This window comes from Glycine soja, chromosome 7 (assembly GCF_004193775.1).
Source record: "Glycine soja cultivar W05 chromosome 7, ASM419377v2, whole genome shotgun sequence".
Classification (NCBI taxonomy): domain Eukaryota; kingdom Viridiplantae; phylum Streptophyta; class Magnoliopsida; order Fabales; family Fabaceae; genus Glycine; species Glycine soja.
The window spans coordinates 45,080,778-45,103,569 of NC_041008.1; the positions used below are offsets into that span (position 1 = coordinate 45,080,778).

The window sequence follows — 22,792 nt, forward strand, 5'->3', positions numbered from 1 at the left end:
TATGGCAGGAGTGAAATAAATGAACTTTTTTTTAAGTCTGTACCTGACTTGCAAAATCCATGGGTAAACAGACCCGTTAACGGGCCTAAATTATTTTTTTAAAAGGTAAAATTACGGCAACTTTTTCTTTTATTTTTCAAAAGTTAGAATATAAGATTTTCTTTATTAGCTAAAAGAATATATGAAAAATGATAATGAAAAGTATCGTGAAAATTATAACTTATTCAATAAATATAAAAGTCCAAACATCATCATATAAATAAAAAAAAACTAAATATTTTTAAGCATGAAATGAAAAGTAGTTATCTAACTAAAGTGATGAAGTTGTTTATGCGTCATTACATCAATTGTGGTGAACAAAACCAGTTCAAAGTTGACCTCAAATTATAAAATATTACTAAAAAATATATAAACTTTGCCACTCACTAAGATGGGACAAGGAGTCTGTTCATTCCTCAAAACCAAAACCCAGTGCTTGATCAACGGATGAGGAGGCACATGCACCTTCAAAAACACAACAAACAGAGAGATCAATCAAACAAGACACCTCAGAGAAATTATCTCTCTCACACAGTCACACATACCTCAAAGCATGACGCACGAGTTCAAGGTTGATATGGAGCCTGGAGGTGTCGCGTAGCCACATAGGTGCTCGACGACGCAACAACTAGAGAATGCACGGTGGCGAGAGGACAACGACGGCCACTACATTGTGTGCCTGTGTGACGAAGTTTTGAGTGAGCAGTGAGCACTAGTTTGGTGCAATGGTGTGGCATAAGAGAAAAAGAGGAATAAGCATTTGGTACTTTGGTTTGAGTATGAAATTTTGGTATTTGAGTGAACATTGGTGAGTGGGTGACCCAACACACAACACAACTGCACAAGCACTACATAGTTTAACGGATTAGACCGTGAACCCGTAAATTAAGCTCACAAAATTTGCAGATTTCCAGGACCAGACTCAAAAACCACCTATAATTATATGGACTTTTAAAAAATAGGCCCATTATCCATGAGATTTAACGAACTGATCTATGGATTTGAACCCGTATATTCACCCCCAAGTCTCACACACTTCAAGTTGAATCTAAAAAATTATAAATATTTCAATTTTTTTATTATGCTGGTTTTTTTTTCATGAGTTTTAAAATCCGCAAGTTTGTCTAGATTCCTTTATCAAGTATTTTTTTTTTTTGTGATATACGACCGATAACTTGCTTGTGATGTTGTGAATTTATACTAGTGATAATGTAATATAATTAATCCATCTTATTAATTAATAAATGTATGCTTAATATATATTAAACTATTATTTTAATATGTACAATACAAAAGAATGAAAAGATAAATATTTATTTTTATATAACTAAACTGTATAAGAAATAACTATTGTTAATATATAAATTATATTATAATAAAAAATAATAAATAATAAATATTTTTGAACGTATAAATTAACTTTATCAACTTATAACTCAAATCAGTGTAGAGTGTAGTCTAGATTCAAAGTAACTTGAGATAGCAAGAGTTTAAGCAAAAGATAAAATAAATAAAAGCCCTCAAATAATATGTACAGGTACAGGATTAATTTAAGGATAATTAAGGATGCTAGCCGCTGGAGTTTTCAACGCTTTAGAATATTAGAATTTGATTAATATACTCATTAGTGTAACAACGATCTTCTGGAGTATATCATGTACAACCTTGTGAGAGTATAGGACTAAGGAAAGGAAAATTCAATGGAAGACCAGCACAAAATGAATAAAAAGCTTGTTATTATATCACCATAAACATACATACTCGACACTATATCCAAGCTATTTCCAACTTAATTAGCATTAGAAACACCCTGGACTTGCAATGCAACCAGAATACTTTGTGTGTCACCTCTATAATCACAATTTATCTTTTTTTCTGGTTGTCTAATTCTCTGTTGCTCCTGCATCACAAACATATATTTTGGTTAAATTTATTCATCACGATCAATTATGACTTGACTAATTAATTAACATGCGAACTTTTGTTAACCCCACATACCTTTTCAATGCAACTTTCAAATCCTTTCTGTTCACTTTAGGAGGTTGAAGTTGAAACATTTGCGTCTTTGGTTTCTCCTTCCTTGACCAAAGTCTTTCCCTGCTCTGTTGTTTCTTTGGTTTCTTCTTCCTTTTCCAATGTCTCTTCTTTTGTGTCTTTGCTTTCTTCCTCCTTCACCAAAGCCTCTTCATTTGTGTCTTTGCTTTCTTCCTTCACCAAAGCCTCTTCATTTGTGTTTTTGTTTTCTTCTTCCTTCACCAAAGCCTCTTCATTTGTGTCTTTGCTTTCTTCTTCCTTCATCAAAGGCAAGGTCTCTTCCTTTACGCTCAGATCCACTGAACACGCACAATGAAAATTTAAAACAAATTAATTTAATAATATAATTCAAGAGAAAAAAGAAATCCAATGAAAGTGTTATCTGTGATTGAAATTAAATTTGATTAGATAAACTTGTCGATAAACACTCACTAATAACTAATTCATGCATAAATCAACTTAAAGAAATCCTCTCCTTCAACTTCTTCATAAGCTAATGGTTATTGAGTTGTTTAGCCAAATACCTAGCTAACAAGTAAAAAGCTTTTGACAAGAATGAAAAATCTAAAAGTTGGTTCATCTTTACACACCTTTTTCATTTTCCAGATCTTTCTTTTCTTCCGTTGGTTGTTTCTCTTCTGCAACAGCAACATCCTTCACTTTTTCCTGTTCATTTTTTCCCAATAATGATTCGTCTTTTCCACGTTCAGACTCTTCATTTGGTCCTTCAGCAACAACAATTTCCGGTGCCTTGTTCTCTTCAGCTTCAGCTTGTGCACTAGTCTCCAATGCCTTATCTTCTTGCTGCACCTTTGTTATATTCCCAGCAACATCATTGGACTCGTAATCACCCTTGCCTTCAACTTCAATCTCCTTGACATTTTCCTTGTTCTTCTCTTCCACTTCGAAACGTACATTGTCAACATTAGCATCATTGTTTTTCTCCACGTTTTGAGTCTCATTGTCCTTGGAATTGACAGTGGATTTCTTGCGTTGGAGAACGGTGTTTCCAGAAGCTACATCGTGTTTAGATTTCCCACAACCCATTTTTCTTGTGTGTGAGCGAATTTGATTGTGGGAAACAAAAACACGAATAGAGAGAGAAAGCAAGGGAAGGTTGATGTGAAGGTGTTGGAATTAATCCCTATTAATTGGCGTTATATTGAAGGGTTTGGGAGAGGGATGGTTTTTATGTTGTTATGGTTTAGTGGTGGAGCTATGGCCTGCATAGGGGTAATTTGATGTCAATGAGAGCCAAACCGTTTTTCTCGCTGTCTTGTATAGGCAACTTTAGTTGTTATCATCGAATGACAATTATTTTGGACCAATACAATTGTTGCTTATAATAATTATTGTATGATGATAATAACTAGGAAACAAGAAACCTTGGCAACAATTTCAATGTTTTTTGTTTTTCGGTTCCCATTCCACTCCCCTAGCCGAATGCATGGATCGATGGAGAGTCCGGTGGTTAGTTAATAATGAACCAAAGTCATATGAATGACAACTGAATATTGTTTGGCAAGTAAGAGAAAAGGGTGGTTAAGGAATATACGTACTCAGTCCGAGTTATAGAATAGAATCCAATATTATATGGATTCTTATTTCTATTGTTATAGTTGTATATTTACCATATATTTATTTATTTATAAATTTCACCTCTTTACTTTTTCTTTTATCCATTCATTTCCAGTCTTGCTCCTAATTTACGTGCTTTTACTTTTCTTCATCTGCGTGATCAGGAACTACAAATTCTTCCCGTGTATACTTGTTTGTGGAATTGATAGGTTGAAAATTCTGCATCTGCTTTGTAATATGTTTTTGAGAAGTAGAAACATTTTTGGGGAAAACATTGTCCAGCTCATGAAATGAAAGTATAACATTATCAAGCTAGTCTCGCATTGTCAAATTAATATCTTAAAATAATACAATTAAAAAAAATCTTATAAAATATAATTTGTGACTTAAAGTGATAATATTAACATATATATTTAAAGATTAAAGTAATAATAAATCTGTACATTTAAAGATTTATTTAACATCTTAAATATTTAGTTTAATTATTATAGTTTCTGTTACTAATGTGACAATGCATTACACTTTTATTCTTTTAGAGCCACAGATAATGTTTTACTCTCTCTTTTTTCTTTTTTTTATAAATGTGGAACTTTTAGAACACTTTTTATATTACATAAGAATTACAATTACAAACATGTTTGTGTGTCTGAATGAGTATTAATTTGTTTGTCTGAATAATTGTAATTATAAAAATATTTTTCATTTATTTTTATGTTATGTTTAGAGATAGTTTATAAGGACTTAAAAATGAGATGTTGGAAGTTAACTATGTAAATCACATTTCATTTAATTATTTATGAAAATGGTATTATCATTTTAACCTTCTTATTTTGTTCGATCCAAAATTATTTCATTATAAAAGAAAATATTTCATTTTTTTCCTTTTATAATCTTCCAAGCAATGCCTTGGTCCATATGATCGGTAATACTGGCATTTTGAAGTAAGGGATCATTGTCGTCAATTGATAAAATACGTTATTAAAAATGTAAGTTAGATCCAGGAGACTGAGGGTGTTAACAAAATATACCGTTAATTTAATTGATCTTTGATATTTTTATTTTTTTGCAAGGCTTTTGAGTTGAGTTTTGAGTCATGAAAGGTGAAATATTTTTGACTCTTTTGCAGACTGGTTAACGCTAAATCGTAGCATATAATTGATACAGAAATTTTAAAATATTAAATTTGGTTGTACAAAACAAAAAATGAGCGACAAATTAAAACATCTAAACGAGTTAGTTGAAAATGAGATTAAATTATTATAAATCTTCAAACAATGTGTTTTCAACTTTTAGATTTGGTTTCAAAACTTTTAAAATAGTAGTGTCTGTATCAGTAGATTGTATGAACGTGTTAAGTTAATTAATTATGTGAACTTATAGAAAGTGTATCATTGAATAGACTTAATAAATGTTTCATGAAGGGTGACTTAGTAGAAGAGAAAAATTAAAGACACACTTGAAGTTAAATGAGTAAGAAATTAGAATGTGTGTGAAATAGAGAGACTTGGAAGGATTTGTTTGTGATGATTGGGTTGAATCCAATTGGGCGATCCTACGGCAATATTCTTTTCTCTCCTGCTCAAGTCACTGCGCCTTATCTCATCCCAAGTGGTCATTCTCTATTACTGCTGTCTGCTTAAGATATTTTTATATTGCATTAAAAAAAGAGGGTAAGAGAGAGTGTGGTCCTTTTAAGTCTTTCTCTTTTTGGGATCACGCCACATATCTTCCCAAATCAGGAAACTCTTTCTCTTCTTCCGTTTCCTAGTCTCACACCCAAACCTCATGGAAGGCTCTGTCAACGAACGTCTTGATTTTGGGAAGATGGGATATGGGTATTCTTTTTTTTTTTAATAAATTATTTATCTTTCTCATTCATTTCATTATCTTCACTCTTTTGTGTGTTTTGATGTCAGGTGCAATCATTACCGGAGAAGATGCAGGATTCGTGCTCCCTGCTGCAACGAGATCTACTCATGCCGTCACTGTCATAACGACGCTGCGGTATTTCTTTCTTTCTCCTTCAAATTTTTTGCCCTTTTGCTTTTATCTCATCTGGGTTTGTCTTGTTTTCCCAATTAGAGCTTGTTGAAGAATCCCTTTGATCGCCACGAGCTCGTTCGCCAAGATGTTAAACAAGTACCATAATACTGCTTTTCATTTCTTATTTTTTTGCTATGAATTGGGGACAATGAGTGTGAGACTAATCCACTTTTTACATCTTTTTGCCGTTTCAGGTTGTTTGTTCAGTTTGTGACACTGAGCAACCTGTATGTATTTTTGTCAATTTTCGATTTAAAACTTGGATCATTCCTTTACTTATTTTTTGGTAGAGGGGTGGTTTGGATAAGCTCCTGATTTTATTTCTCGGCTTTTCACATTCCCTGTTGTTCCTTCTGAAGGTTGCTCAAGTTTGCACAAACTGTGGCGTCAAAATGGGAGAATACTTCTGCAACATCTGCAAATTCTTCGATGATGATGTAATGCTTCACTGAACTGAATAAATTTGCAGTGTCTGATTATTTTATACCTCTTGAATGTCATTGATCTATTTCTAGTACTTTGACCCTTATTTTTACTTTTTAGAGATGGAGTAGACTGAACTTGTTGTATGGCCCTTATTTTACTCTTTTCTGACGATGCTGACAGGCGTTTAATCAATTTGCAGGTTGAGAAAGAACAATTTCACTGTGATGATTGTGGGATCTGCAGGTGCGTTAGCTCATGCCTTGCTGTTTTCAGTATATCCTTCTGTCATGTCATGTTCACAGTTAAGTTGCATAAACTTTTGGCATTCAAACTAACTTAGTGATGATATTTGGAAACAGGGTTGGTGGTCGAGATAATTTTTTCCACTGCAAGAAGTGTGGTATGCATTTTCACCAAGGCAGCCACCATTGTAGTTTATTTATTGTTGCTTTGGCATTTCCCCTCCCTCCCCCCACCCAATTTTGGTGATGTTTCAAAATGACTATTTGCAGATTAATAGAAGACTAAAGTCTTTTCTGGGCTTGTCAATGCTTTATTTATTTTCAGAAGTACATAAGTTGATGATACTAGATAGATCTAACTCATTTAAGTAATAATAATTGATATAGGCTAAAGTTGACACCTTTGGCTAGTCAATATCAAGGAACACATTTCTAATCCAGCCCTTGATATATATCATTTAAATTTTTTGTGATTATTCAGTTTTAGTTGCTCTGTAAAGTTAAATTTCCTTTTGGTTCTGTGATTGTGAACCTCTTGTTCTTACTGCTCATTCGTTTCATGAGATTAGAGTTTGAACAGTGCACCCTCTCTAATAATAGTTTCTTCTGCATTCTTCTATGGTGGATTATTCAAGGTGTATGAATCTGGAGGCTGATTTGATAACATGTCACATTAGTTACTGAATGGAACTATTTTTTCTTTTTATTTCTTTTGGTGATAAATGAAATAAATTGCTCAATACTTTATAGTGATGAACATTTTATGATCTGCAGGATCTTGTTATGCAATTGGTCTGCGTGATAATCATTTGTGTGTGGAGAACTCCATGCGGCATCACTGTCCCATTTGTTACGAGGTGCCTGCTTCATTTCCTCCTTTTCCCTGGCTTAAGTTCTCAGCCAAACATAGAATCTCTTTTTTGTGTCATTGGGAACTTTAGATTAACATGCTATTGATGGGACTTTATTATGTTTGTGTAGTACCTTTTTGATTCATTGAAAGACACCATTGTTATGAAATGTGGTCACACAATGCACCATGAATGTTACGTAGAGATGATAAAAAATGACAAGTGAGTATCTTAAATCTTTGAGAATTCTTTGGTCTATAAACATGACATCTGCTTAACAAGTAACTTGATTTGGTACATGGCTCAGATATTGTTGTCCCATATGCTCCAAGTCAGTGATTGACATGTCTAAGACGTGGAAGAGAATTGATGAAGAGGTAGCTGATTAAATTAAAGCGCATGGATGCTTTCCTTTAATTGATTTATAGATTTTATATCATGCAATTAGCTAGTCAAGAATATTGCTTACATAAATATTCTGCTTCAGTTGAGTTAGGATTTTTTTCTGATCTTTTTATTTTCTTGTGATATTAGATTGAAGCAACTGTCATGCCTGAAGATTATCGAAACAGGAAGGTATGGTTCACTCTTTGAAATGCTTCTAATAACTACCTGTTTATCTCCAGCTGTGAATGGAAAACGAAAACCTATTATATTTGTCCAGACCTACCCTATAGCTTGGCCATGAAAGGTGCTTTTGAGCATGAATACACCTTTTTGTTCTTTATGCTTATATAAAGAAATGAAGTTGATATTTACGAGAAAGTCTACCCGAGTAATATATGGATGATGCCATTTTATTATGTAATTATAGGATGTGTTGAAATGAAACAGAATCCTCTTGTGCATATCAATTACACATGTATATATCAATATAACGAAGCATCTTCTTACCAAAAGACTCCATTGCAGGTTTGGATACTATGTAATGACTGCAATGACACAACAGAAGTTTACTTCCACATTCTTGGCCAAAAATGTGGTCACTGCAGATCATATAATACTCGTGCAGTTGCGCCTCCAGTTCTTCCCCAATGACCAGATTCTTGGGTTCAAGAAGGGAAAACTGTCAGCAGAAAATTAAAGTTAGCACCCTGTTATTATTATAGAGGGCTATTGAATTAATTGAGCATCAAAAGTGATTGGTGTATTGTGTCCTAGATAGTTTTCTTAGGTTATTCTTCCTCCAACATATGGAGTGGGATTGTTGTCTCTTGGTTATTGGGCTGGTATGAACATCTTTATACTGTAACAGAGGGAAAACATTTTTCCCGGTCATGAATTGCTGGTAATAGTGATGTATTTGATACTGGGTGATTGATTGCATTGTCAGCCATTGTGGTTCTCTATAATTTGGTCGGGATTATTTGATCCTTGTAGTTTTTCTCGCACATTGGAATAAACTGTGATCGTTAGTTTTGATCATTCTATTCCCAGCCATTATTTTACAAAAGTGGAAATAGTCATCTTTTTGTGGTTAAATTGACCATTCCCTACAGAGTTGAATGAATTGAAACTTATTATTTTTTAATGAATTCCTCTTATTTTTACTCATTTCTATTTCAATTTCATAAAATAAATTGTTGTTTTTAACAATCTACTTTCACGGATAACAATCTATTTTTAAGATTATATGAAGTTTACATGCAGGCAATTTACGACACAAAAGTTATTGCAATATGGGTAGAGCCATGGCTTTAACAGGGGAACCTGTTCATAGATTCCCTCTAGATTAGTTGATTAAAAATAGTTTGATTCAATCATAAAAATAAACTGTAGTTAAATAGGGGATTAATTTGAATGTAATTTCAAATCAAATATAGTTTGATCCTATTTTTTTATTTTTTGCAATTTAGATTAAATCGGTTATTTGATTTTGTATTTTACTTTGGAGTTTCTTTTAGAGGTATTTTATTTTAGAGTTAACGCATCAACTAATTTTTGTATATTACAATATAGTATAATTTGAATGTAATTTTGAATTACAATTTTGATACTCTTATAGTTTTAAACCTGTAATTTTAGTCCTCTTAATCCTAAATAAAAATATTTGATTTTTCTATTTTGTTAGTAGTTTTGATAAGAGTTGAACTTATAACTTTTTATTCAAAAGATAAAATAATAAATCATTATGACAATAATTTTTTTTAATTATTTTTATAAACACTATTTTATATATCATTAGTCAAGAGTTATTAATTTTTTTTAAATTATAAAAAAATTATAAATTAAAAAATTAATATATAAATCTTTTTAATTTTATTTTATATATATTTTTATTATCAATGGTTTACATATTTTTATTTTTATGTTACCAATTTATAATTAAGTTACATAAATTATTTTGTAAATTAATTTTAATATATAGATTTACTATAATTATATAAATCAATAATATTATTGCATCAATTAATATGTAAACTATATAAATTACATAAATTTATTTTAATATGTAAATTATTTTTATTCTAAGTATATAAATTAATAAGATTTAATGTTTAAATTTTTAAGAAACTTGCATGTTAATATTTCCATTTTAACTATAAATTATTTGTTAATACCAATTATAAAAATCAACAAAATTACATAAATTAATATGTATATTATTTTATATAATTATTAAAAATTATGTACATTTATTTTTATATATAAATAATGCAAATTTTTATTTAATTATAAAAAGTAATAAATTTTTTATTTTCAATCTTTTAGATTACTTAAATATTATTTTAAGTTCACGTATGTATAAATTACATAAAATAATTTTTTAAATAATCTACATATTAGTTGATGCATTTTTAAAAATTATAATAAAATAAGAATAATTTTTTGTTGATTTATATTAAAATAAAAATTTATAATAAAAATAAATACATATAAAATTAAATATTAAATATATTTAAATATTAAATATTTTATTTTAATTTATAGATTTTCATAATTGAAAAAATAATAACTGGTGATTAATCATGCATATAAAATAATATTTATAAAATTAACTAAATCAAACAAGTATTTTAGTGATTTATTAGTATGTCTTTAAATTAAAAGTCTTGAGTTTGATTCTTACTAAGATTTTTTTTTCAACTTTATTTAACCTTTTATCACATAATTATAAATCTTTTAACACTTATAACATGCTACATAAAGTATAATGATAAGTATGCAATTTGCTTTCATTTTATACATAAGAATTGAAAATTCAACCACATAAAAATCAATTATTTCAGTCAATGGTTTGATTAACTTTTTTTAGCTACTTTAGCAGTTTAAAATAATTTAAACGTGTTGTGAATACCCTAACAAACTATGAGTTATAAAACAATCTGGGGTAGATGACCTGAAAAACATGTATAGAAATTGATTAAATCTTCTATTTCCATCTCTTCATTCTCAACTTTTAGAGTAACAAATATTAATAATAATTCTAAAACAAGGAAAACAAAAGAAATAAGTTTTTTTTAATTATTATAATTAAGATTTTTGACTTTCAATAAGATCCTAAATAATTTTCATTCCATTAAATTAGTTATGATACTAATTTTAGTTTGAGATTTATTTATATTTAAAATTGTTGCTCTTATCTAAAAATGTATTATCCATGAATTGAATCCAATTTTTAATGAATGTAATAAAAAAAATTAAGATTTTTTTTAAAAACATCATATTATTATTTTTATTTATAAAATATTAAAAGTCACATTTTAGTTAAAAATATTGCTGAAATAGCAAATTAAAGGGAAAAAAAAAGTTTAATTTGTATGCGAGTCCATGTTAACAAAGGTGTAGACTGTTCCACCGAACTGCTCTCTCTCGTTCTCCGCTGTTGTCTCGTAAACCCTGAACCCAAAGGGTCGTTTGTAGCTTCTTCCTCCGTAAGCCTACCGAGTTCGCCACCCGGAACCCACAACTGAGTCGTGACTCGGTTCTTTCACACTGAGCCATGCAAGTTTTCTCTAACGCTCGGCAAGCCTCTCGGCTTCTCCTCTCGCCTCATCTCCGAAGCTCGGAAGCTCCTCACTCCACCGCGCTCTCTCTCTTCTCAGGTCAGTTTCAGAAATCAAAACGTTTCCTGAAATCAGTGTTTCGATTGAACTATTTAACGATTCGTAGTTGTTGAATTAGACAGGGCTCACGCAACGTGATTCCCGGCCAGTGAACACTGATCCAATACAATGCTTCTTGTCGAAGGCTTTTTACTCTTCCGGAGTGGGTACCGTTGAAGCAACTCCATCAGGTTCTTCTTCGTTCGTTTGTTTCGTATTAATTGCTCTTCAGATTTCGTTTTCCGATGCTTGGTTTATATTATTGAATCCTGAATGCAGAGGATGTGAAGGAATTATACGACAAAATGCTTGACTCTGTAAAAGTTAAACGATCAATGCCTCCAAATGCTTGGTTGTGGTCAATGATTGCAAATTGCAAACACCAGCCCGATATTAGACTTCTCTTCGACATTTTGCAGAACCTCCGCAGATTTGTTAGTTTCTATTCATTCTCTTTCTGTTGCAAACTATTGTTGTTGTTGCTGTTTATGGTGATGATTTTTAACCTATTTTGTAAGCAGAGATTGTCGAATCTTCGAATTCATGACAATTTTAATTGCAATCTCTGTCGAGAAGTTGCTAAGGCATGTGTTCATGCAGGAGCTCTTGATTTTGGTTTGTGCACTTTACTGATGCTTCCACTTCTGTTTTTTCATTTGTGAAACTTAAAAGATATGAGATATTCCGGCTATGTGGATAAAATGTGTATACAGGAATGAAGGCTTTGTGGAAGCATAATGTCTATGGACTGACTCCAAATATTGCATCTGCTCACCATTTACTGGTATTGTTGGCATATTAATGTTCTGAATTCTTTGATTCTGTTCCAATTTTTAATTGGTAAGTTTCTGTCAATTTGCTGCAGACGAATGCTAAGAACCACAATGATACTAAACTGTTGGTGGAAGTAATGAAGCTTCTGAAGAAGAATGATTTACCATTGCAACCAGGCACAGCAGATATAGTTTTCAGGTATATTAAATTCTAACATTTTCTCATTTTTGTTTTGCAGTGAAGACTAGTCTTTTAACTAGACATTTAGTAGATATAACTATTCTTAGTTGTTTGCCTGGCAGACTCATTTCAAATCCTATTTTGTTGTTAGTTCCACAAAACAGTATATTGATTGTATGGCTATGAAGGCAACTGGTTCCTGTTTATGTGTAAGGCTATAAATCTAAAATATTACTGGTTTGTATAAATTTCCTAGATTACAAATGCAGGGATGCATTATTTATGTATCCCAAACCTTTCTTTGAAGCTTAAAGTGAAGCAAATCAGGACAAAAAGAGAGAACTTAGCTTTTTCTTTACACCTATAAAGGTTGTCTTTAGTATTGTCACTATTATGACATTAAAGCACATAAGTAGAGAAACTTATATTATCCTTATTTGGGTTAAGCCTTTTTGCTATGATGTTTTCGTTCTCTTCCATATATGCCTCTAACCTGTTACCTGGGTTGATCATTTGCAGCATTTGTTATAATACAGATGATTGGGAGTTGATTAATAAGTATGCAAAAAGATTTGTCATGGCTGGCGTAAAACTACGACAAACCTCATTGGAAACATGGATGGAATTTGCTGCCAAAAGAGGTATGCATGTTTGACTTTCCTTTTTGATTTCATATTTTTCTTGTCTGCCTAATTTTGTGAGTTTTTTTCAGCTCTAATTCAATAGCAGTTTGCCAAAGTCAATTCCTCTATTGAACATTAATTACGACATTATGGAGATTTATAAATTGTCTAGTTTCTGCTGGTTTTTAATTTTTCTTTCTTTCTTAACTTTCATCTTCGCCCGTGGTGGCAAAGCTGTTGTTTCTTAGTCCTGCAAAAAATTGAAAGAAGCCCAACAGACTACATAGATCAGGTAGTAAATGTAATTTCATAAAATGAGAAAATCAAAGTTATGAACTGGCTCTACCATTGGTATTTTTTTCACCGGAGGTTGTTGCACTTGAATTGGACCTGCATACTTTTTCTTCAAATGCATGCCCTCCAGTTAGCACAAGTGGCCAAGTCGGATTTTGGTGTTAGAATAATTTATATAACTGATTTTTGCTGTTACTCGGTGGCAATAGAAGGTAGGTGCTAACTTTGTTTAATTGGTCTAAGGAATCTGGGATACGCCATAGTTTTAGACAAATGATTTGAATTCTTCCACTTACTTTTTTTTTTATTTGATGGCTTACATTTTGGCCTAATAATATTGTGTTGGAATCTAATAATTTAGTAAATGAGCTAATTTGTAATTTAGTAATAACCAAGGTAGTATTTTAATATAAAGATGTCTGCTACTATGATTGTATACAAAACCAATATAAAAGAAGCATATAAAATATCCGTGGTAGATTTGGTTTACATGATAAACTCTTCTGGAAATATTTGAGCTTTGAGGGACGATGATCAACTGATTGTGTTCATCTGCTTGTGTCTTCTAGTAGTGAAGAACACTGGGACTTATTGCATAGTCTTAAATAAAATAGCACCGTCACTGATTTAGCAATCATGCTTAGGAAAAATAGTCCCAACCAAAATCATGCTAAGGAAAAAATTATTGTGACTTTAGTTGCTCTTTATATATCTTGTTTCCAAACTTCTATGATCAACTATATTAATGAACTCTTCAAGTATGTAAATATGATATTTCAAGGTCATGCTATAGCTTTCTAAAATCATTTCTTCCTATGCTGATTTAATCATTTATGTATTTTGTTTTCTTTTTTGTAGGAGACATTCACTCATTGTGGAAAATAGAAAAGTTGAGATCCAATTCAATGAAGCAGCACACTTTGATAACTGGGTTTTCTTGCGTCAAGGTAGCAAATCTATCTACAGTTCTACACCATTGTCTGATTTGACAATTAATTTTGATTATATTGCAGTTACCAAGTTTATATGCTATGAGTGTCCTATATAACACAAAATCTCAATGAGTTTGATTAGTAGATATCCTGCTCTGTGAAAACATCCATATTGCACAAAGTTTCTTGTGTTTTTGGCATGTTTTGATTCATTAATATGTTGTCCTTAAAAATAGTTTAGTTGCTCTTGAAAAAATGCTTAATTTTTTCAATTTGACGAACTTTATCTAATCACACATTCGTCTGATGTAAGTTGCCTGAACTCCATTTCAATGTTGATGCTTGTTTCCACTTTCCAGTAGAATTAGTTGATGGGTTGGGTCATACCAGATTTCCTAGAAAGTAAGTATAAGCTTGATTTTTATACTTTTACAGGGTCTTCTGTTGGAACGTAAACCCAGTGATGCAGTTGCTGTCATTCAAGTTCTAAATCAGGTATGGACTGTTTGTTCTTGTACATGTTTCTTTTTTGTAAATTTCTTTTCCAAAGAGTGAAACTAAGAAATGCCTCTGCAATAGGAAATAAAACAATGGGAGATAAAATTGTAAAGATATTACCCTGAAAACATTGATTAAAATAAAAATCAGTTTAGATATGAAGATACGTTAAATTAATTGATAATCAATTATATTTGAGAAAACATTTTCTTGTTGCTTTGTTTTATCTGATATGAATATTATCATTTCTGTTGATGAACTTGTGATTTAATTGAGTAGGTATGGCCTGGATGTGAGGCATTGTATTGATTTTATGATGTTAAGCCTTCACAGCTCACCTATGTTGTGTTCGTTTTGGTGACAGCTGTATTGGTTAGCATGATAAGTTCATATTTGTCTTTGCATTGTTTTGTATAAATAACTCTTCCTTCTTTTGACTCAACCGGTACTAGACCTTGTCTGATACAAAGAAGTCAGGCATCAAGGGTGAACTTCAGAAGCTTGTATCTGAGTGGCCTTTGGAAGTTATTAAGCACCAAAAAGAAGAGGACAGAAAGGTATACTATCTTGGTCGTGAAGATTTCTTCTGACATTTTGGTTCAATTGTGGTGCTATAACTCTTACAGTTGTTTTATACTTTTTGTTGGCTTTTCTGACAGGCATTAGCAGCCTCTTTGAAATCTGATATCCTTGTCATGGTTAGTGAGCTACTGAGCATGGGTCTTGAGGCAAATGTAAGTTTGGAAGACCTGGACAGAAAGGAAGATATTCCACAATAGCATGGAACTCAGAATTTGATGACATTGTGTTTCAGAATGTGCTTGTTTGTGGAGTATCTACTTACCAGGATGCTTCCTAGCCCTGGTTAGATACTGAGTCTGCGAACATAGCAAACGTTGATTACTAAATTAAAATTATTATTTTGCTTCACTTTTTACCATTTCTTATTTTCCGTACAACAAGTGGTTACGGTTTTGGTTGCATAGTAGTGGTATATCAGTAGATTATGTTCGAACAAAAATAATCTGGCATATGTCCTCTACTCTGAACTGCAAGAAATTGCTTTCACAAGTGAGAGATACAATCATGGCTTTTTAACCTCTAGTTCAAGTTCAAGTGGACCCTACCACAAAGGAATGCTAAGGCCTAAGAGTTGCAATTTGTGTCATCTGGTGTAACATTGAATTGTTCTACTTGAAGTCTTGAAAGAAAGTGTTTTATATTCACGGATTGTCGGCAATATGGGTTAACTTGTTTATTTAAATGCAAAATGAATGTGTGCGTAGTGACCTCTACATATGCACTCCTCTGTCAACCCAAGTTTTTTTTTTTTTTGTCAAAGAACTTGGATTGAAAATATCAAAGGGCAACCCAACAATACTTACATTCAAAGATCATAGATTTCAGAAATATAATTATACACCATCTGATGAAACACTATTCAAGGTCCGCTTCCTCTAAACAATTCAAAATAACACCCATATTTTTCTCAATCAAACCATTAATTTATCCATTGCCCAAACAAAGTTTTCACCCTGAAAACAATTGTATTTATGGCATACTCTATGCTTCATTATGGACTCTAGAGAACCACTATGTTAACTGCCGTTTTCCTTATGTTGTCGGAGCTTACTTCCTCACCGGCAATGATAGGCATTGAGTAATGACGCGGGCGGAGGGACTGTGGTAAAATGAAAGGAACAGAAAAATGTTTTTCAAAATCAACAGATGCAATTTTTGTTATCAATTTTTACTGTACACTATTTTTTTTAAAAAAACTTTCGTATTGTGATTTTTTTTATAAAATGGATTAATTTAACAGCAATTTTGTCATTTTACCCCTAAACCTCAGAAACCTACTCGTGGTCCTGAAATAGCGAAATTGGCTATGCTATTGAATTATGCTTCTGTTTCACGTGTTCCAACACAAAACTTCAACAGTAATTGCAAATTTGTAATGCTGGATATTAGAAGGGGAAAAAAAAAAAAAGAGCAAGGGATTTATATGCCTGTGGGGTCCATCCCACGATTTGCAATGATTTGGGAAAATGACACGCCTTTCTTTAACTAACCTACCCTGATACCTTCCTTCTCAGGAAAAAAGCAAGTTAATGGATCTCCAATTTCTTGACCAAGAAGAAGAAGAACACCCTCCCCCACCCCCCACCCCCAAAAAAAAACACACTTGAATACTGTCAACCATATAATCTGATTATTTTGCTCGTGATGTTCATCACTAGCACACATTTTGAGTTAACAGAATAATCAATGTCTCCTGCTAATTCTTCTCCCACATAATCTCTGCTCTCTATAATATATTGGTTTAGCTCCCCGTGTGTGTGTAAACAAAACACACACATGGTACCAAAATCAAACACCGTGCAGTTAATGTCCTCCGTTTAAAATAGTAAAATTAAAAGCAAGAGTTTGAACCTACAAACTCATTATTTCTCTTTTGATATTTTCAACGACAACATTTTGCACCGTCGCAGTGATTGCCAATATGAATTTCCCATTATTAAGTGAGACATTTGCGGCCAAAACCTCAGCTCGGTGCTTGCAGAACACCTTCATGATTACCGTAACCAAACCGGGTCGAGGCAGGGATTGAATACCAAAGAATGCAACATTAGCAGAGACAGTAACCGTGACGGAGCAATTCATGTTGTTACCACATGCAAGCAATATCGACCCTTCTACTCCTTTCATTGACTCCTTCAACTCCTCCAGCTTTTGCTTCTTCTTCTCAAGCTCCTTAATGTACTTAATTGTCTCGTTTATAATCACTTCCCTTGTAGCCTATGTGTCCCCAAAACACAAAAAAGGGGTCATTCACAAAACTTAGTAACATTAATAAAAAGGGGTGAAAAATATCAAATATTGACATTAACATTCAAAACCCATATGACCAAAACTCACAAAACATGAAACATGGATTATTCAAAAGACATAGAATATTGGAAAGGGCATTGATCATTGATGAACCTGAGGTAAGACACCAGGGACAGTGGTTTGAAGCTGAGTGAACATTTGAGTCATCTTCGACCTTCTTTCACGTTCCACGTTGAGGCTCTCGCAATTGGTGTAGTCCATTTTCTTAACACGCTTTCTGGGGGTGGTTGTGTTACCCGTTTCAGCATCGGTTGAAAGGTGAAGAGAAGAAGAAGAAGGTGGGATTTGAGAGAGTGGTGCCATGATAGAGTTAGTTTCAGTGTGGCCTTGCATCTTGGTCAATATGCTTCCTCACTCAATCGTCTTATGTCTTTGTATTCCTCAAGTGAATTTGAGAGAAAGAGAAAATAAAATAAAAAGTGGCGTGGTTTGATTTGGGTTTCAATCAAACTGTTAGTACAAGACAGCAGAAAAAAGATACATGCTTCCTCTTGGGAGATATTATGCCTTTATTTCTGAACCAATTATATGCACTTTGATTTTATATATTTTCACCCTTTTCTAATTTTTCTATTATCTTGTTTGTTGTCATTGTCTAAACTTACTTTAAAGGAATTTTTCTTAATTCAAGTCAAACTAATTATGGAAAAGAGGATTGATGATGCCATTTCTATGATTCTAAAACTGTATTAATTATAATATGTAACCCAATGCAAGGGCTACACTAGCTAGCACAAAATGGTTACATTTTGTTGGAAAATAAGTAATAGGTAGTGGGTAATTGATTAGATTCCCCGTGGCCATGGCCATGGCCATGTGATAGTGACACCTTCCCATATGGTGATATATTATGATCCATGCATAGCAGAGTAACCGTATCAGTGGGAAAAAGGAGCAGAGACTAAAATAACCGACTTGTTGCCGTGCAGAAGTTGGACCCCACAAAGTGATGAACAATAAAAGCGAAAAGAGAAGTTTGTTTTGGAATAGAAGTCAAGGAAACAAAGTATAGCATAGGGAAATCACTGGGGCTGCTGTGATCACAATATCGTCTAAGGACGAAGTTGGGTACAAAAGCAATGGTCATTTATTATATTATATTAGCCTTGGTTACTTGTTGAGTGTTAGTACTACACTTGATTTAGTAGTCTTGAATTTTTGTTTTTATAATTAATGGATTTCAATCATGTTTATGAACGTCAACAAATCCATTTTCGTGCTCAAGCTTTAATTCCTTATACTTTGTGTGTCGTATTATATCAGACGAGAATGAAAAGTTTATGATTGAAGACCTCTACCTACCAGTCTGTCCCATCAAGCATTCGGAATATGTAAGGCTGATTTGAAGGACAAGCACATGCTACTTATGTTTCCCCTTTATTTGTTAGAGTTTGAAGGACAAGGACGGTCTATTTAATTTTCCCTTTATTTTCATAGCTATTGCTTTTGTAAGCTTCTCAATAATTTGGAGGAATGATAAATATTTACTCCATTTTTTTTGGTAAATAAGAGAGAGGTTGAAAGAAAAATAAAGAAAGATCTAATTAATTATTTCGTCTTTATATCTAAATAATTTTTACATTTTAGTTTTTATACAGAAATTATTTATTTTAGTCCTTATAAATACATTTTTAACTTAATTTAGTATATATATATATATATATATATATATATATATATATGTTAATCCATTTAATCTTTATACTTTGGTTCACAGAGAAAAAATGTGCAGGGATCAAAATGAAATTTTTTTAGGTATAAAGACTAAAAGGTAAAGATTGTATCAGAATAAAAATTAAATGATTAATTAAATAAAAAATAAATGAATGAAAAGAAAATAATAAATACGACAAATGATGTAATGAGAAATGAGGAGAGAAATATAAAAAAAATGGAGTTAAAGTAAAATGAAAGAGAAAGTACATATATGTTAAATATTCTCCATAATTTTGTAGCTCTAATAAGAGGTTTTATTTGGAGTCTAAGTGCTGTTGTCAAGCTTTGAACCAATTTAGTTCTCAACAATGGGAGTTAGAGAGCCAATAATAAACACAACAGAAAATTGTAATCTTTTAGTTTGTGTTTATCAGCACGTTCAAATGCCATTAAACGGGAATGTAAGAATTATTTTGAGTCACGTTAAGTTTCATAGAAAGTGGGAAATGAGTGTTGCAAGGGAAAAACAAAACGCAACTTTAAGAGTTGAACCAACAATTTAACTATGTTCTTGGTTAATTTGAACATTATCTAGCTCAATCAACTGCATATTTAACGAATTGAACTAATTAAAATATGACGCGAAAGTTTCATTGGTTCAATCTCTATTTTAGTTTTTAAAATATTAGAAAGTTGCATACATGCATGTCTATTATTTTACCCTTCTCCCTTTTTAGATATATGAGCATTGGCTATCCAAGCTAGGGTTACGTATATTCTAGATGAAGTCTGAAATGGGATACATTTCAGATTGGGCTTAGTGTGTAGCTTCCTAGGGATCCAGCTTTGGTCTGTGAAGCCCATTATATGTATGCGCCATCCATCTAATTTGGGCGAGCTGAAGAACAGATCTTGATCCACAGCCATAATAATATTATTTTACAATTACTTGCAATTACATCTATAAATAATTTTGGTAGACTCATTCAATTTGATAGTTAAATAAATTTTGTATAGCTATTCAAGTCCAAATTTTGCCGAACACACTGAATAGTTAATTTGGAGCAGAACAACTTTCTACACAAGTGTCTTATATATAATGTAGACTGGAACCTGAGTTGAGGACTCATGACAACGATTAATATTCTCACACATATTACAGCAACAATTAAAGATCTCAAGATAAAATGTTGGATAATAAATAACACTTGGTTTATTAATTTATCGACTAAGTTCTCCGATGAAGCCTCACCACAGGAATAACCACGAGCAAGAGGAATGCTAATGATCCAATCAGTGACACACCAATCGAAGCAGCCATTTGATCACAAAATTTCCCAAAGACATTGCACACCTTGTTCCAATTCACATGAGAGTTTCCTTTGTAGCCAAGGATACCGACTGCCGCAGCGGCGCCGTTGCCGGAAAAGAGCAAAGCCACCATGAATGTGTCGAGAACAGCGATCAATGTCCACAAGCCTTTGCTTTTACCTCTGTTTACGAGGGCAAGGAGTAGAGACATGGCTGCATACGTGCATGCTATTGCATTGGTCACCAGAAAGTACCTAGTACGTCAAAATATTGTTGTAGATATAGTGTTAATCACTGCTATAAACTAAAGCACTCAGGATTTTCATAATTTGAATGCATGATCAATGCACTTACAATTGGTGATTTAATTTGAAGAAGAATAATCTTATTATAATTTGTTTTTTAATATATAAACTCCTTAATAATGATAACTTCGATCCATTGTTTGAAGTCAAAGTCAACCATATCGGCCAAACTGCAACCATAAATGCCAGCATTAAAATGGCAGATGAGAAGCTTTCAAGTACTATCATATACTATTAAATTAAAGCAAAAACTAACCAAGACTTTAAAAGTATAACATATAATGTGCTCAATAGATTCTGTTATACTGTACTTTCTAACTCGTATTATTGCCAAGATTTTTAGCATAATAATATGTTGTATCCAACTAATTTCTTTCCTCTTTTTTTTTTTTTGAATGAAATGATCCTTTGTACCACACAGAACATTAACTTTTGGAGCTACCATATTGCCAATAATAATGAAGATGGAAAACCTGTAATTAATTTAATTATATTCATATGATATAAAATATAAATAAATCGAAAATGAAACACGACTTATTTATTTGTTTTCTTAATTAAGTATAACCTTGCTATTATTTTTGTTTGAAAGTAAACTATAAAAAAATGCAATTAGTTTTTATTACTAAACAATAACCCAATGAATATCAAATTAAAATCCTCCCCCACTCCATATATATTGTATATTTTTCTTTTGTTTGATTATAATAATAATAATAATAATAATGATATTTTTCACCTCAAATTTTATACTTTACACCCTACCTCCAACACAAATTATATTATGAATTAAATCTATTATTTTTCTTTCTTCCAATTTCTCATTTGTCCCTTTCCTCCCAAAGTATATAACTATATACATACATCATTACATTTAAGAACATCAGGCTACATCTTAAAGGGTTGTATTGCTTGGTTTTCTAAAAATGTAATATGACGTGTAAAATGAATTGCTTGCAGAATCAACTACAGCGAAGATAGAAAAAAACGGGATCCTAGTTGAGGCGGATCCATAAAGAAAGAGAAAATTGAAGGTACAAAAAACAAAGCTATTTCTAAGAATATGATGGAAAAAAAATACTATTTTTCAGGACAATAATTTGCAAATTGACATATTAGCTAGCATCATGTTATAATCATCGTTTGAAGCTTGGCACTATAGTTACACATCATTTGGTGATTCAAAGAGCGAAAAGATTTGATTATTTTCTTCAAAGAATCCTTAGTTTCAACGTAGTATTTTTTTCTTTATCTCTCTCTATATATCATCTATCATATTTAGATTTATTTCTCTTTTCGTCACAAGCTAAGTATCAAATAACTTATTAGTGTTCACCACTCAATTTTGCTCATAATAATAGGGACACAGAGTGACTTCATGTCAAGAGTATATATAAAAAAGGTGTTTGTTAGAAGAAGTATTCCTAATTAACATGGAGAAATCATTTGATTAATGATACAACGAATAAAAAACCTGACTAATGATATAGATTCACCAATTAAAGCATTAATTAGTGACTGATATAGATGACAAAGTGGCAACAATTGGTGATTAACATGCAGGAAGAAGAAAGAAAACTGAACGTACGGCGCCATAGAATATTTGGAAATCCAGTGTTTAATAGGTACGTAAGATCCATACAAGAAGATTGTTAATTAGTGGAAAGAAAGAAAGAAAGAAAAAGAGCTTACACAAAGGCAGACATTTGGTGCCACTTAGCAGTAAGAGGAACGTTCAAAGGTGGAAAAGAATCTGAAAGCTGGATGGGAACAAGCTTTGTCTGCTTATCGACCGCAATGACTATAGCAGCGACAAGAGTAACTGTGAAGGCCAACAGCCTCAGAAGCAAATCACAGACACCTACTACTGCAACTGGTTTTGCCACCATCACTTCTCTTTCTTTGCTCTCAACCCCCTCCATCCTATTCCTAACAACACACAAAACTTTATTACAACACAAGCACGGATGCGTCTTAAATACTACTACTCATGTCATGACATAAGGGGGATTTTCATTTTCCAAGTAACTTGCTCCAAAGAAAGTGGAAAATCTGGAAAAGAATACTC

The 22,792-nt window shown here is 32.2% G+C and overlaps 5 protein-coding genes and 1 long non-coding RNA gene across 6 annotated transcripts; 2 read left to right on the forward strand and 4 right to left on the reverse strand.

Annotated features, from left to right (window-relative positions):
• Positions 1 to 374: 374 nt before the first annotated feature.
• On the reverse strand, positions 375 to 978 carry LOC114420076. Its single transcript, XR_003668342.1, has 2 exons — positions 585 to 978; positions 375 to 504 (listed from the first exon to the last, which is right to left on the reverse strand). It is a non-coding gene; the product is annotated as an uncharacterized LOC114420076 (long non-coding RNA).
• A 668-nt stretch (positions 979 to 1,646) lies between these two features.
• LOC114420075 (golgin subfamily A member 6-like protein 1) lies at positions 1,647 to 3,265 on the reverse strand. The gene is made up of 3 exons (XM_028385927.1): positions 2,664 to 3,265; positions 2,038 to 2,372; positions 1,647 to 1,939 (listed from the first exon to the last, which is right to left on the reverse strand). Exons 1-2 carry the CDS (start codon positions 3,118 to 3,120, stop codon positions 2,074 to 2,076), a joined length of 756 nt encoding a protein of 251 aa, XP_028241728.1. The 5' UTR covers positions 3,121 to 3,265; the 3' UTR covers positions 1,647 to 1,939; positions 2,038 to 2,073.
• A 2,024-nt stretch (positions 3,266 to 5,289) lies between these two features.
• Positions 5,290 to 8,666, forward strand: LOC114420074 (E3 ubiquitin-protein ligase MIEL1). Its single transcript, XM_028385926.1, has 12 exons — positions 5,290 to 5,486; positions 5,568 to 5,655; positions 5,734 to 5,790; positions 5,889 to 5,921; positions 6,054 to 6,131; positions 6,320 to 6,363; positions 6,480 to 6,520; positions 7,137 to 7,219; positions 7,344 to 7,435; positions 7,521 to 7,590; positions 7,748 to 7,789; positions 8,126 to 8,666. The coding sequence occupies exons 1-12, from the start codon at positions 5,437 to 5,439 to the stop codon at positions 8,249 to 8,251; spliced, it is 804 nt and encodes a 267-aa protein (XP_028241727.1). The 5' UTR covers positions 5,290 to 5,436; the 3' UTR covers positions 8,252 to 8,666.
• A 2,320-nt stretch (positions 8,667 to 10,986) lies between these two features.
• LOC114420077 lies at positions 10,987 to 15,791 on the forward strand. The gene is made up of 11 exons (XM_028385928.1): positions 10,987 to 11,259; positions 11,343 to 11,450; positions 11,539 to 11,693; positions 11,781 to 11,874; positions 11,973 to 12,043; positions 12,125 to 12,231; positions 12,733 to 12,854; positions 13,989 to 14,077; positions 14,498 to 14,557; positions 15,013 to 15,117; positions 15,220 to 15,791. Exons 1-11 carry the CDS (start codon positions 11,157 to 11,159, stop codon positions 15,337 to 15,339), a joined length of 1,134 nt encoding a protein of 377 aa, XP_028241729.1. The 5' UTR covers positions 10,987 to 11,156; the 3' UTR covers positions 15,340 to 15,791.
• Positions 15,792 to 16,750: 959 nt separating this feature from the next.
• On the reverse strand, positions 16,751 to 17,916 carry LOC114417752. The gene is made up of 2 exons (XM_028382823.1): positions 17,546 to 17,916; positions 16,751 to 17,359 (listed from the first exon to the last, which is right to left on the reverse strand). The coding sequence occupies exons 1-2, from the start codon at positions 17,783 to 17,785 to the stop codon at positions 16,994 to 16,996; spliced, it is 606 nt and encodes a 201-aa protein (XP_028238624.1). The 5' UTR covers positions 17,786 to 17,916; the 3' UTR covers positions 16,751 to 16,993.
• A 2,168-nt stretch (positions 17,917 to 20,084) lies between these two features.
• Positions 20,085 to 22,792, reverse strand: LOC114420079 (CASP-like protein 1E1). The gene is made up of 2 exons (XM_028385931.1): positions 22,417 to 22,792; positions 20,085 to 20,673 (listed from the first exon to the last, which is right to left on the reverse strand). The coding sequence occupies exons 1-2, from the start codon at positions 22,644 to 22,646 to the stop codon at positions 20,337 to 20,339; spliced, it is 567 nt and encodes a 188-aa protein (XP_028241732.1). The 5' UTR covers positions 22,647 to 22,792; the 3' UTR covers positions 20,085 to 20,336.

Excerpts from the sequence above, each read along its gene's own strand:
- LOC114417752 (XM_028382823.1), bottom strand. The coding sequence starts at position 17,785 with ATGCAAGGCCACACTGAAACTAACTCTATCATGGCACCACTCTCTCAA. Across the intron at positions 17,360-17,545 it reads TCCCTGGTGTCTTACCTCAG|GCTACAAGGGAAGTGATTAT; the intron begins GTTCATCAATGA and ends GGGGACACATAG.
- LOC114420074 (XM_028385926.1), top strand. The coding sequence starts at position 5,437 with ATGGAAGGCTCTGTCAACGAACGTCTTGATTTTGGGAAGATGGGATAT. Across the intron at positions 5,487-5,567 it reads TTTGGGAAGATGGGATATGG|GTGCAATCATTACCGGAGAA; the intron begins GTATTCTTTTTT and ends TTTTGATGTCAG. Across the intron at positions 7,436-7,520 it reads GAGATGATAAAAAATGACAA|ATATTGTTGTCCCATATGCT; the intron begins GTGAGTATCTTA and ends TACATGGCTCAG.
- LOC114420075 (XM_028385927.1), bottom strand. The coding sequence starts at position 3,120 with ATGGGTTGTGGGAAATCTAAACACGATGTAGCTTCTGGAAACACCGTT. Across the intron at positions 2,373-2,663 it reads AGATCTGGAAAATGAAAAAG|TGGATCTGAGCGTAAAGGAA; the intron begins GTGTGTAAAGAT and ends GTGCGTGTTCAG.
- LOC114420077 (XM_028385928.1), top strand. The coding sequence starts at position 11,157 with ATGCAAGTTTTCTCTAACGCTCGGCAAGCCTCTCGGCTTCTCCTCTCG. Across the intron at positions 11,694-11,780 it reads TGCAGAACCTCCGCAGATTT|AGATTGTCGAATCTTCGAAT; the intron begins GTTAGTTTCTAT and ends TTTTGTAAGCAG. Across the intron at positions 12,855-13,988 it reads GGAATTTGCTGCCAAAAGAG|GAGACATTCACTCATTGTGG; the intron begins GTATGCATGTTT and ends TCTTTTTTGTAG.
- LOC114420079 (XM_028385931.1), bottom strand. The coding sequence starts at position 22,646 with ATGGAGGGGGTTGAGAGCAAAGAAAGAGAAGTGATGGTGGCAAAACCA. Across the intron at positions 20,674-22,416 it reads CACCAAATGTCTGCCTTTGT|GTACTTTCTGGTGACCAATG; the intron begins GTAAGCTCTTTT and ends TTGACGTACTAG.